General features: G+C 38.2%; 1 protein-coding gene across 27 annotated transcripts in view; it reads right to left on the bottom strand.

The window, feature by feature from the left end:
• Positions 1-15,032, bottom strand: part of arhgap21b (Rho GTPase activating protein 21b) — a 97,298-nt gene that overhangs the window by 12,990 nt on the left and 69,276 nt on the right. For 26 of the 27 annotated variants that reach the window (XR_015478277.1, XR_015478278.1, XR_015478279.1 and 23 more), the window contains 7 exons: positions 13,335-14,931; positions 8,834-8,980; positions 8,642-8,738; positions 8,516-8,552; positions 6,723-6,845; positions 6,275-6,574; positions 3,332-3,393 (listed from right to left, as the gene is read on the bottom strand). Coding sequence is in view for 14 of the 27 variants with exons in the window: in XM_087240491.1 (XP_087096617.1) it covers positions 3,332-3,393; positions 6,275-6,574; positions 6,723-6,845; positions 8,516-8,552; positions 8,642-8,738; positions 8,834-8,980; positions 13,335-14,931 (2,363 nt within the window). In the remaining 13 variants the exon portion in view is untranslated. Of the gene's footprint in view, positions 1-1,085; positions 1,205-2,189; positions 3,394-6,274; positions 6,575-6,722; positions 6,846-8,515; positions 8,553-8,641; positions 8,739-8,833; positions 8,981-13,334; positions 14,932-15,032 lie in introns of those variants that run through there. The other variant, XR_015478289.1, reaches the window with a different exon arrangement.

Genomic DNA, 15,032 nt, shown 5'->3' with positions numbered 1-15,032 from the left:
CTTATGTTATTACCTGGGCTTGGCATTAACTTTTTTTGATCACCAGCCACTGTGGCTAGTAGATTTCCAACATTACTAGCCACTCGCCATTTTCACAAGCCACACTTGTTTTTGGAAAAATATATTTTATATGCATAAATTTGACTTTGACATGCTAAAATTACTTGATTTAGATGTTGTGTTATGTGTAATGTGTCCTCATTCATTTCACTTTTTGTGTGTGTTGTTTATGAGCTTGCTCAATGTGCATGAGTTAATGTGTTTATTGCATATCGCATTGCATATAGTTTTTATTTCACATGACTTTTCAAGGCTAAAAATGGATTTACCAAAAAGAATTTACCAAATTTATCTCTGACCACACCAAAAATAAATAATTATTTCTTAGCCACAAAGTTTAAATGTGTCAAAGAAGCAAAATATATCTGTATACATACACTTTTCAATTCAACAAAACTTGTATTTAAAAAAAAAAAAGACATTTAAAAAAAGAACTATTGTCATGTATTTAAAATATGCACAGTAATCTGTCCTGGCTAAAGGTCCCAGATCCCTATACATAAACTATACATAAACGGGAAGTTAATCTTATATGCACATTTTAATCTTGAGCTCTTGAAAGCAACAGCACAATGGGTGCATGGTCATTTTTTTTTGTCCAGTCTATTTCAAAGAGAATCAATCACACTAGTTGTGTTTCCTCTAGGCACGATTGCTTTGTGCAAGTAAACGGGAATGCACAGACTTTTTACCCGTGTGTGGGAGTGATCATCCCCCTCATTCTGTATTCACCTGTTTCTTTTGCTCAGTTAGACACAGTTAGTCAGGACACAGTTATTTTTGTGCTGCTTCTCGATTCTGAGATCACATTTGCTCAAATAGTGGGCCATCTTTATTGTTGAACCCTGCTTTTAAGAAAACTACAATTTAAAAATTATTTCCAATCAGCCAAAGTGGCTAGTGGCAGTGTCTGTCTTACCCTGTCTGTCTTAATGTCATTATTACAAACTTGTATTACTTGTAATGCATTACCCCCAACACTGGTCATGTTTAACAGAGCATAGAAATTTGAACTATTTCTTATATTTATTTTTTTTTTTCTTGAGAAAGTATTATTAGTTTTTGTTTGGCTGAAATAAATGCCATTTTTTTATAGTAGCTAAGGTAAAATTACTAGCCCCCTTAAGAATTTTTTGTATGGTGACTAAGGGTGTCACGATCCTCCAAATCCTTGATTCGATTACATTTTCGATTCTAAAGGCACGATTCAATTCGATTTTCAGTTATGAATAATTAATTAATTAATGACCAATTAATTATTTGTAGCCTACCGTTTAAACTACCTGACCTGCGTGGTCTTTGTTTTACCCATAAACAAATCATACAGTAAATGAATAAAGGCAAGATACACACATAATTACCACCTGTCAATCACTTTTTTTGCAGGACTCGGAAATAGGCAGTGATCTGTGTCGTTATAATGGCGTCGGTAAAAAAGACGCACAACCAACAGGAACCAGCCAACAGTATCTGAGGTGTTCGCTAAAATGACTAAGTACAAGTGAGTGAAAGATTGAAGCAGTCCTCTGACTGCCTGGACCTGCTGTGTCGAGCGCATGGCTGTATGTGCATCTGTGTGGTCACGTGATGTGCATTTTCAGAGGTAGAGAGGAAGGAGGGCTGCTTAGAAATGCCACACGCCACTGTGGATGTCAAATCGTTGTCGTTCTAAAATGCCATATAAAAACAAAGACAGTGTAAACAGGGCCTGATTGTGAACTTTTCGTGAGCGGATTTGCAACGGGGGCGGGCGGAGGATCGCGATGCCGGTGTTGTCTATCGGACGAACCGTACGTAATACGTACATAGCAGAGCTTGCAAAACTGTGTTTTTTTTGTCGACAACACGAACGTTGTCAACATAACTCACTGGAAATCCAAAATGCTTAAACACCGGCGACTTCATTGAAAGAGGAGAGGGTTTAAGTTCTCTCGACGGATCTCCTGCTTCTGCAGTTTAACAAGCACTTCAACAAGCCTGTTTTTTTTCCCGCTTGGCAAGCCAAGCTGACGTGACATGAGGGCGTGGCAGCATCGACGATTCTATTTTTTGATTCGATAATCGAAATTGAGCATAAATTTTGATCGATTTCGATTAAAAATCGAAATCGTGACACCCCTAATGGTGACAGAACAAATCAATTTTTTCAAGCTATTATCAACAAACCATTGTTCAATGACTTGCCTGATTATCCTGTTTAAGCATTTAAACTGCACTTTAAGCTGAATAATAGTCTCTTGCAAAATAATAACTAAAACGCATGTACTGCCAAAATTGTTAAAAAATAATATAATGTTACAAAACATATTGTGTTTAAAAATGTGTTAAAAATCTTCTCTTGGTAAACAGCAAAAAACAAAAACAAAAACAAAAAAAACGTATAAATACAAATGTATAAATAATTCATATTTCACATTTTAATAATTTTGACTTTTTAGAGAAAACAAAAGTGATTCAATCAATTACAGTATTGGTCCCAAAAAAGCTAGTAAGGCAATTTTTTTATTTACAACACAGGCAAACTTTAAATTGTAAAGAATCCCCTATTTCACTGCTATAGAGAAAATAAAAATAAACTCCATTTCTCTCGCTGTGGCCTGTTTGACCTGCTGGCATGGCGTTTAATCTCCTCTGGGCTGTTATATCAATACTTTTCTCCACCACTTCTGTTGTGGATCAGCTGTGATTACCACATCTGTTTATCAGTGTCACTTATCGGGGAACAGCACCAGCGCATTAGAACCAATTGCAGCCCTTTCTATTGAGCAGGTGAATTATTTGCGTTTAGCAACTTGTTTAACAACTCTCAAAAAGCAAGCTGGAAAATATTTACAAATATTTATTTATTGCTATAAATGCTCATGTTGTTCTGTGGATGTACTTGAGTTTTGTTTGGTACATTCAAACAGTGTATTTCTGAGTAGGTAAAAATAAAGGTACAGTACATATATCTGACTGCTTATATTAAAGGACAGGATTGTATCACAAATACATATAAAATGTATTTAGAAATTATAAAACAAGAATTATTGTGCCGTGAAGTAAAATATTAAATTGTGTATGGAAAGCCTTGTCAATGCACCTTGTACACACCAAGTACACATTTTAAAGAACTAAAACTACTGTAAACTGTATTTATTGTTTAAATAATAAATAATCTACACTTTCACTGTGAAATTACCACATCTGACCATCAAACAGTGCAACAAGATCAGTAGGACTTGGCACAGAACTGACATGCTGGCCCCTATAGTATATAACATGTATTTACCTCATGGATATATATTCCTTGAGCTTTCTGTTGATCAAATCAGTGCTGGTTACTGCGGCATTCTGAAAACACAAGACAAAGGATCATTAATACTGTGATAAAACACAAACCTCCAAGTACAGTAACATACAATAGACTTAATAAATTGTATGTTAATAAGCTTTAAATAAAACCAGTTCCTTTGTCAAACACAGACAGAGCATATCAACACAAAGACTACCCATAATCCTCAGGCACCTAAACATTTGCATATCAACACTAATTTTAGCATAAGACACGCTGTTGTCTTAACTGCAAGCTGGTCTTCACATGTTTTTTTTTTCTTCTTCAGAATCTACTGACAAAGTTATGCAATACTATGATGGTTGTACAGTCAGCTCTGTGGGGGCAGACATAAACCACAGGCTTAAAGGAGTAGTTCACTCGAAATGAAAAATATTTTATAATTTATTTACCCTTTAATTTTTAAAAACCTTTATAAACTTCTTACTTTTGTTATACACAGAAGACGACATTTTGAAGATGGAAACCAGTAACCACCATGGTAGTTGCTTTTTTTTAAAGATTAGCATAAAGTTTTTTTTCCACTGGATTAAATTACACTGATTAATTGTGTAACTAAAGAATAACAATGTGCATCAGATGCTGTTCTGCTGAAAGTTAAAGACTGAGGGGTTAATATGACTCTATTTCCCCCTAAAATAGATGCTTCAATCATATCAACAAGTGCATACAGTTGTGTATTTAGGAAACAAACATACAAACATTTAACTGCTTACAGCGAGTTCATCATTGGTGCTAGATTTTAAGAGCACTCTTATAAGCATAAAATAGATTTTCCCCTGCCTGCTACCTTTGACGTCACAGCTCATATATCAGCAGGATAGCCTCTAGTGAAGGACAACTGGCCACCAGCCAATCCAGCTTTGCCAGGTTGTCATTTTCCTGCAGTTACAGTAGTTAGTCGCATGGCAGATTCTGCTCATGTTTTTCTCAAAATCAATAAATGCCCACAACAAATTGCTCATTAGCAAAGATGGCAGCAGGTAACTGCTTTTGTCATCCAAATGGTCAGTTGTACTCTTCAGTGGCTTCCCTGTGTCCACCTGTTGGGGGTGTTGCTGGATTAGGTTGTCAGGGTCATGGTGTTTGTGGATTTCTTTTTATCGTGCCTCCAGGTTTTGGCCAAAAAGGTTGTAGTTTCAAAAATGACTTGATTTTATGACTTTTCTCATAATTTACAGCAATTTTTGTGATCTCTGAAATTTGCTTAAAGAAATCACTGAGAGAAACATAATGAAAAACAACATAGTGTCTACCTATTACCCATATAAATCCTTCATTTTCATAATTTATACAAGGAGTTTAAATGATCAAATCAAATATATATATTTTTTTATTCTTTAAAAATAGCTTAGGAAAAATATGATGCCAAAAAAAAAAAACAATGTATTCATCTAATTTGCAATCAACACTGCATTGCATTGTGTTTTGCTCAACACAACTGAAATACAAACTGCAATCTCTCTGAAGACAGATTACTGGCAGCTTTAGAGCAATAAATAATATTTATATGCATTTTTGTAGCCTGCAATAGTCTATTACTATTAATAGATACTATTACTATTATTATTTGCTATTATAGATGTATAACTCCTTTGCATCTTATAAATGAGTGGTCCTCAAACTTTTTATCACCGTGGACCGGTCAGTGCTTGACAATTTTGCCACGCACCGGTAGCGGGGTAGGTTTGGTGGTCGGAGGTTCATAGGTTGCTAGGCACCAATCGTTTTCTCAGAGGATGACAAGCTGTCACTCTGATACAGGTTTAATTACAAATTACAAAGCACTGCAGGATTTGGGTGTTCTGTGTTTGTCTAAATTAATTAGTCTACCGAAATGTGTATATTCCATTAAAGCTGAATGGTCAGTTCTTGTCACGTTACTTGCGGTGCGCTCCTCGTGGCATTCATTCAACTGATGTGTCCGGAAGGCACGAGCATGTTACGCTGCTTGTGCGAGCAAACCCCCTCACCTAGTATAGACGCGATATGCGAACATTGTTTGCAATTTCCAGCAGTTGAACTTCTTACACAGACATGGTTTATTCATCTATTGTGCTGACAAATGGGTTTGCGGATCCATTCCTTAGCCGTTTGCAGGCTCTTGGGCATTTTCCCCTTACTAAAGAGACTTTCCAAAGTTGTCTGTTTTTTACTCATTTTGCAACTTGTGGGTTAAATTTGGCCACTCAAGTGACCGAGATGTGAAGCAACAGAATACGGTCATGTTTCACAGTAAAAAAAATTTCAAAATAAAAGATAATTTAGACTCAGATAATAAATAAAATTGAAATTAATGATTTCTTGTATGACCCTTACCAACTGATCCACGGTTGAGGACCACTGATATAAATAAAATGTTCAACAACTTTCTATAGAAGCAAAGCAGAAGAGGTCCTTTTTGTTTGTCATTTTAACTATAAATCAGATGAGCTATTAAGAGTCTGATGCTTCAAATAATCTAAACTCCGCAGCACTATGCCTAAGTAGAATGTATACTACCCCTTTGTTTTGTACTTTTGACTATTGAGTCTAACATGTATCTCTAAAGCCCAGACCACATGAACATGTTTTAAAAATTGTAAAAGTCAACTTTGTGCAAAAAAAAAGTACCTGATGACATGCACTCCAGCACCAAATTCGTTGATACAGCCTAGCCTAGCAACAACCACAGTGCACTGCTCTACTACACACTAAAGGCAGTGTGGTGCACCTCATGTTTTCATAATCGTGTGTTTGATGTGATTAGCCTCTAAAAAAGAAAGATGCCTGTTCATTTTATGAGTTGTTTCTTAACCACTCACATTTTTTGTAGTCCTCCATTAAGGTTCAAATTTGGGCTGCATTCAGATGCAGTGTGATTTGTAATCGTCTACATACCTCCTCATCCAGGTTGCTGTTTTCTTGAATGACTCTTATCCAGGACAGCATGTCTTCTCTGCCCTCTGCCTGAAACAGATACTCGCAGTCTGAAGTCGTTAGCCGCAAGACATTTTTGCGCTTTGTGTCACTGTAAGAGATGTCAATCAAGCAGGCCTTAATACTGATGGACTGAGGGTCATCCTCCAGCTGAGAGTTGACGTGAGCAAGCCCCTCCTTTTTGTCTTTATAGAGGTAGAGGGAATGTCCTCGCAGTACTGCGTACATCTGTTTCCATGGCCGCATACCGCCTCCAACTCTCTACAAAAAACAGGATCAGAAGTAATTAGTGGTCATGATCTAAAACAATGACAGTAAATCCATCACTGAGGAAAATTATTTGTTCTTGTATGAATTTTGTGCTACAGGAAATGAGCAGTGAAAGACACAAAGATCATTTTGTTCTCACCTTGCCCTTCTCTGTGTTGAGCTGTCGGAAATGCAACCAACCCTCTTTGGTGGAATCACTAAAAATTTCAGTGGAGGAGTCTCTTCTAGAGCTGGAGTCATCAGATTTATGACCATCAAGTGCCTATAGGACCAGAAAAAACATGAAATTTTAGTTTCAACTGGCTAACTGTCCATCATTTTTGCTCTGTTCCATAATCTGCTGAATTGCTTGCGATCTACCGCTGTCACTGGCAGCTGCCATCTAAGGCTGCATCCTAACTGAAATGAAACCTCACAAGTGACTAATATAGAACAAGCTGCATTAGGTAGGCCCACACAGCATCTGCTCATGCAGAAATCCGTAGATTTTTCACTAAATGTTTATTTACTTATGTTAATGTGTGCAAATAAATATTTATTCAATTTTTGTATTAATTTCAGTAAAATTAGCTAACATGCAAATGATAATATGATTTATTTACAATACAGTGAGTTAAGTAACATTTTCAATCCTTTGGTACAGTGGTCCCCAACCGTTTTTTCACGGTGGACTGGTCAATGCTTGACAATTATATAAAAAGATTGTTTACGTTTGTCACTATGATAGATTTATTTTTGGAGAAAATTACAAAGCACTGCAGTGTTTGGGTGTTCTGTGTTTATCTGAGATAATTAGTCTACCGAAATGTCTATATTTCATACAAAATACAAAACTGATGAATCAGTTCGTCACGTGACTTGCAGTGTGCTTGCGGCATTCATTTAGCTGGGTGCGTCTGGAACGGTTGTTGCTGAATCAGATACGGTTGTGGCCAGACATTAACGAGAATCATTTATATTATTTATTAAATTTCCCATTAATTGTATTTTATTAACATCTACCCCAACCCTAAACCCAATCATCACAGTAATGTAAAAACTAGTTGTACAGAGTATTATTAATGTTATTTATTAAATTACCCATTAAATTATATTTTTTAACATTTACGCCTACAGCAACCCAACCATCAAAGTACTGTAAAATATGAATTACTGTTAAACAGTGTCACAGTAATGATGCTATATTGGCTTGCATATCCACATCGGTGTCCTATCTAGACTTTACCGTCTGGAAGGCACGATCGCATCACGCTGCTTACACGGGCAAGCCACACACCTCCATTGAAAATAACGAACTTTAACAAACTCTAGAAAAGACACCATATACGGACGTCATGCGCAGTCTTCAACAGTTGATCTTCTTGCACAGACATGGTGGAAGTTACCTGAGTTGTTGACAAAAGGGTTGGCGATACATTCCTTGGCAGTTTGTGGGCCTTCACTGGGCCTATTCCCCTTAGCAAAGAAACTTTCCAAAGACATCTATTTTTTACTCATTTTGCTGCTTGTGGGTTAAATTTAGTCGCTCACGTGACCGAGATGTAAGCGAGAAAATACAGTCATTTTTTTTACAATAAAAGATTGTTCAGTCTGATACAGAAATACTTAAGGATTTCTTGTGCAGCCTGGTACCAATTGATTCTTGGACCTGTACTGGTCCTCGGCCCAGTGGTTGAGGACCACTGCTTTAGTAGATAAATTATACTAGAAACTTGATTTAATTACCAAACAAGTGCTTCTAATTATATTTACATTGTAAACCGTAAATAAAAGTTACAACTTTTTAAGTTACCAAGTTACATTTGTGAATAAAACTGCAGATTTTTTACAAAATTCTGTGCAAAAATTTGCCGCAGATTCTTTCTGGCCCATGAAGATAGTGAAATGTTTAAAGAAAACTGCTCTTTTGGAGGGAAAAACAGCATCTCTCACCTTCCTGAAAACCCTTAGACTTGGCTTGCTGGATCGTCTGTGGAAATTAATAGTTATGTTAGGCCAACCATAAGTAAGGACAGTATTAGTGACCAAGAACATAACTGTGTTTTAAAAGACACTTACCCACGACCTTCCTCTCTGTAGTTGTCTAGACCTTCATCGTATGACTTCGAGCGTTCTGTTTTGGTTCCCGATTCCAGAATGGCATTTCTGAGAGACTCTGTATAGATGTACGCAAAGATATGAAAGCAACACGTTCAATCTCAAATGTCAATAAATGTTGAAATGAACTGATATCTATAAACAGTTGCTTACCTTGGTCATGGGACAGTTGTCGGCGCATGAGGGGACTAGGCGTGGAAGGGCTTGGGCTATCAGAAAGTGCAGCTTGAGCTCCAGAAATCACAACTGATGCAGGAATATGACTGCCATCATGATCTACACTAGGGCTGGCTGGTTCATCTGTAGATAAAGTAAACAGAGTTAACATGAATAAAGCAAAAGTAAGAAAATATACAAGTTATCCCTTATTTCTTTTATCAAAACAAAAGACCAAAACTAACTTCAAGCAAACAGCTTCACATCTTCTCAATGCATTAGGCAGTGGCTAAATTTAGCTCTTTATTTATATCCTGCTAATCTTTTCCTCATTCAGTAAATAAATAATGTTTTAAGTGCCTGAGCTTGAACAAAACATATTTTTGTCTTACTCATCAAGTGTGGACTGACCCAAAAATGTTGAGAACATTCAGAGCCCAAGGTGACTCTCCCATTTGAACTGAGTTGATGCCGTTCATACTTAAGATAGTATTTGTTGTTCTGCATAGTACAGTATCATTAAGTAAAAGCATCTTTCATTATGTCTGTCAATGTCAAGGTAATGGCGCATAGTCTTATGCATAGATTCTGCATAAACTTTTTTCTAGGAATGGGGACAGTTTTATTTATCTTATAATTTGACATGTCCTGTTTTTGAGAGCACCGAAAACTTTTGAGCTCTTCTCCAGGTCTCAGCCAAAAAAGGTTGGAGTACAAAGCTGTTCTGTGCTGCCAGAGGGCTGGAGCAGCTAAAATTAAAGCAACTGCCCTAGTTCCCGCATCCTCCAGCGTCTCAAACAGGGCCAAGGGGAAGGTGTGCAAAACCCTCTTCAAGCCTAGTCGAAGTACTCCAGCATCGCCTACAGATCGTCTTGCTCCAAGACATGCAAATCTTAATCTTAGCCATACTCTGCTGCATTCATTTAGCAGATGTTTTTTTCCAAAGCAGCTTAGAATTGTTCTGAGCCTTGCTACTCCATTGGCTGCTCAAAAATGTAATTTGTTGCACCGCTCCAAGTGAGCAAAGTTTTCAAATTCAACAGAGGCAAAGTGTTTACAATTGATCAGAATGTCAACCTCTAAGAACCAGAACAGTGTTGAAAGGGAATTTGAACGATGATTAAAAAAAATCTCAAGTAGGGCTGCAGGATTAATTAAAAAAAAAAAAAATCACGATCTTGATACAATATTACACACAATCTTAATTCAGCTTTTCTATGATTCAGCCAATTATATTTTCTAGGTCAGTAGAGAAGCAAGGCAGTCGCACAAGTCTTCACAGTAACATTGACACCTTCAAATGGTGTTAAAAGTCACATACTGTATTTATAAGGTATAATTCACCCAAAAATGTAATTTCTGTCTTCATGTAATGATTTATTCATGGCCGCAAAATCACACGTGAGCTGACACACTGTTTGTATAGAACGCGTATGTGCATGCCCAATGACGCCTACTTTAGTGAACACAACCTGCATAGGCTGTGAATAACAGGTAATAAAGTTGTAAATAGCGTTCAGTTTGTTGCAGAGAGCGATTGTTTGAGGGCCGTGGGGGAGGTTTGATTTGCATGTTTGTGTTTTTTTCTCACAGTGATAGCAGCCATGAACAGCACTTGAAAGTGAAACCTGTGCACACATCATTTAAATAACCATATTGCATATTAAAGTTAGGATTACGCCTTTGATTTTTTTTTCTTTCATAGCCAACACAGTGTTGTGCATGAAAATAAATGTTTACTGTGTCAGTATATAATGCAAGAAGGAATCTGATAATGACAAAATACTAATTTTACCAGTGAAAACAAATATTCTAATAATGTTTCCTAACAACAGACATATAAATTTCGATAAATGTCCATGATTTATCATTTTCAAGATTCATATTGTCAACAGTTTCCTCATACACGCGCATTTTAGGATTACACAATATCATCATATTAAATACACAATAGCCTAGGAAAGTCTACAATTACATCCCTGAATGACATCTGGAAAGAATGGATGAAAGTTACTGCTCTTTGAGCACAATGATAAACACTTAAGGGGCAAACCATCAGGTCATCTGACACCTCACTTCCTCCGCAAAAAAAAAAAAAAAAATTAATTAATTAATTAATTAATTAAAAAAAAAAAATTACCTTGATGTTTCAAAATGGCAGGACAAAATATATTAATAAAAATAGAACAAAAAATCTCAAACTCAAATGTTCAAACAAAAAAAGTAGTAAAACGTAGTAAATATAAAATTCAGAGCTGACTTTCATGTGATTCACCTCTCAGTCTCAAAAGGGGGCAATACTTTTATTTTAAGTGGTTTTTCAATTGATTAGGATGTTTTCTCTGTATTAAAATTAATCAAAGAGGAGCATTGTTATTTAAGTAAACTATATGTAAGTTCAATGAAAAATACAACACAAACTCACATCTAAATGCACCTAATGCAAAATGTATAATTTCAGTCAGGGTTCAACACTAAGGATTTTTTATACGGGTCTGATCGGGCCATTGGTTGAGATTTTTACTTGCCCTGCCAAAATTTTCACTGGCCCCACCAAAAAAACGAAAAAGTTAATAGCTATTTCTTAGCCACATATTTTAAATAGTGGCAAAATTATGCCTGTGAATCTAGAATTTAAACATTTTAAATATGTTAATAAATGTATAATGAGCAAAATTCAAGATTTTATGCAAATGAAAGAGCAGTATGAAAAATGTGCTGGTGTTTTAATGCAATTCTAAATATTTTTTTTATAAAAATGGCTTGCCAAACTGACAACAGTTTTTTTTTTTTGCTCTTTTTTTCAGTTTCTTAATATTGTACCCATGTAATGCTTCATTGTTTAATTTTGCCGCCATGTTGCCATCTTTTTGCTGTACTGGTTGTTATCAGGTTACAAAAAAAAACAAGTTCTCATCGTTACTGGCCGATAGGGGCCAGTAACAATCCCGTGTACTGTCCCGAGTGTCTTTCATTCTGGCCCCGGGCCACCGGGCAGTCCTTATTGTTGAGCCCTGTCAGTGATACATTAATTCACGTTGCACAAAAAAAAGTTAAGCTAAAACATAGTAATGTCATGTTGCAGTGGTTTTGCCATATTAGTAACTGTATTAAATCCACCTAATTCACATCAAATCCGCATTAAATAGATGCTTACTTCAATGTGTTTTCTCAAATATTTTTCTGGTTCGTGGCAAACAAAGTAGACAAGAGCCACTCTGCATATGGGCAAATGAAAACATTTCTTTTAGATAAGGCCATGGATGGTCATCAGTGCTGGCACTGCTTGATGTGCCGACTTCGGCTTCATCATTTGCGGCAGCCATGTTGCTAATTAAACATCTGGTATAAGGCAAGCTGCTAATTCACCGCACTCGCGTGATTTAGCTGATATTTAGCTGACAATAGCATACAGTACCTTCAGCACCCTGATATCGCCTCGTCCGCCCAACAAATTAGATTAGATAATTATTAGATAAAGATGCCAACTTGTCGCGCACTATCACAATGTAACGAGTAACAATCACGTTCGAAACCGGGACTTACACCAGGACTTTGCTCCTGCTATTGGCTGTTTTTTAAGGGGAGGAGCTACTATATGTGCCTGCCTCTCTTTACATTTTAGATGTGATCGTAAAACACCATTTAACAGAATAAAAATGCACATTTCAAAGCACTTCATAGAACTTTTATTCTCCATTTCTCCTTGCCTAAAAAGAGTGAAAGTTAAGGATGTTAAATGTAATCCCTTGCACATCTTTTTTAAATGTTTAGTTAGAACATGCTATTGACATTAGCTGCTCTACAGAATACCCCTAGGGTATGCATAATCTTGGGTTGGACTGTATACATTTCTTTATTACATAGTTTTTAGGTTTTGTTTTTTTTCAATTATTAGCAAACCTATTCTTGCTCTTATATTCTCTCTTGTACGCAGTATTAACAAACATCAGCAACAAAGAGTTTAGACACTAAAGGATGAATAACAGTTAAAGCACAGAGGTGAAATGTGACCAAGCACAGCTAGTCCATACCTATCCTCAGGAATTAGGGAATGAGGGAAAGCCTGAACTCCTTCCAGAATAACACCATGACTCATGTACAGTCACTCTCACTCTCCCTCAGAAACTCCCAAACAGCCACACTCACAGGCCTAGATTTTAACCTCCTGCAAAAATTACCCATACTCATCCATACAAAAGCCATACAAAGATAATCCTCTGTCTGGACACATAGGGTCAAAATTAGAAACTGTGATTGTAAAAGGTTACTACTTTGTGATCGCTTAAGGCACTGGAGCATTATTAATACAAAACTGCACTAATAGTACAAATGGTCCATGAAGAAAGATTGATTGATTACAAAAAACATCAACATTATTGTCTACGTATTGCCAATTACTGATAAAAATATCTACTGCAGCTCTGAAACAATCCTTACTGCTGGATCAAGCCTGTTGCTGAGCTAGCGTTGCTATGGTTACAAAGAGTGCACTTACCGATGAAGGGAATGGAGTCAAGTGATTCGTCCAGATTACTGGAACAGAAGGAGGAGTCAAGCCGCTCCCCCAGTCTCTGCATGCGCATCTCCCGGCGAGCATCATTGGGTAACCAGCAGACACCGCCCCCTGCTGGCTCAGACCCATCCGTGTCATTTACTGCAAGGATGTACGAGGGATGGCGGAGAGGTTGTGGGGTCCCCTTCCCTGTTGGCGGTTTCTCTCTGAGGACTACACCCTCCACAGGACTAGACCCATTTACTGGTAAGCCCTTGACATCCCTCGAGCTTGTCCTCTGAGTTGATGCACCACCCTGGGGCCTTTGAAGAGGTGGAGCAGAGTAAGATGCCGACCTATATCCTACAGAAATATCTTTCCCAGATTCTGGGCTTTGCATGGTTTCAGCCCTAGTTCTTGATTGGTTTGATGCAGAATTTAAAATTCGATTTCCAACTACAGTTCCACTTTGGTCTTTGGAAGGAGGTTCTTTGGCCTGGTTTATTCCATTGCGAGGTCGCTCTGGAAAACCAGCAGTAGGTGGGATATCCGTTCTGGAGCTATGCTTATGGGAGCCAGCATTACCCCTGATGCTCATACCATACCCTGTTGGTGGGCGGTAAAGCACCGCCCTTGGTGGGAGAGACTGTCTACTGGGACGACTCCTCTGGTCTACTCTGCTATAAAGCTGTCTATCCACAGGTGCTGCCCATGGTGCAGCAGAAACTAGTTCACCATGTTCCACATAGTCTGATGAATGAGCACGGGGCTTCCGTATGAGACCATCAGAGGACACACTACGAGGAGGCCAGTCCCTGGCGTGAGCTGCTCTCTCTGCCCCACTCATCCTATCCTGCGAAGCACTGCGTGGAGGAAGCATAGAAGGGCCCTGGTAGGCCCGATCATGAGACGTACTTCTGCGTCGTAACTTATTGCCCCAGCCAGGTTGGGGTCCACAGTGAGGGCCACCATGTGTACTTTGAGATGCAGCTCGCAGGCTGTCTAAACGTTCTTGAACAGTTCGACTGTAAGCATGAATACCTTTGTTGTCAATATATTCCCGGTATGTCTGGTAAGTCCGCCAGTCAATGTTCTGGTGAGTAGCAGGGGAGGTGATTGAGGAAGCAGGCACATAGTGTGTGGGTGGAATGGCATAAGGATCACCATGGTAACCTGACGGGAACATGTCAGCTTTGCGCGGGTGTAGATATGGCGGACGACCACCAGACACAGTTCCAGGCCTGGCTCGGATAAGCATTGGATCTGGACCAACTAGACCATAGTCCCCTCTGTGACCTTGGACCATAAGGCCCATGTGAACATCAGGAGGTACCACCACTGTCCGTACACTTTCATTGCACACACACACTGCGGTCTGTGTTTTTGGAATGGGTGGTGGAGGTGAGGGAGGTACTGGTATCTCCACACGGTATCCTAGATCGGAAGATACAACCCCCGGGGCTGATGTCTCAGTGGCCTGGGCCATCCCCGGGGGCTTGCAGTCTACTCGAGGATAACATATAGGGGGTGGCTCTGGGATATGGCGAGCATTTCCACTGTATGCATCATGACCCTTAAGGTAGGCATCTTGAGAATAGGCCTGTAAAAGACAGAAACAGGCAAATTTAAATATTAATCACTGTGTTAGAGACAAGTTGAAATTCATGACGATTTCCTACAAATAGTTCCCTCTGCGTGGGA

This window comes from Danio rerio, chromosome 2 (genome assembly GCF_052040795.2).
Source record: "Danio rerio strain M-AB ecotype USA chromosome 2, GRCz13ab, whole genome shotgun sequence".
NCBI classification, from domain to species: Eukaryota; Metazoa; Chordata; class Actinopteri; order Cypriniformes; family Danionidae; genus Danio; species Danio rerio.
The sequence above is the reverse complement of the archived record's forward strand: the minus strand, read 5'-3'. Positions and strand labels throughout refer to the sequence as shown.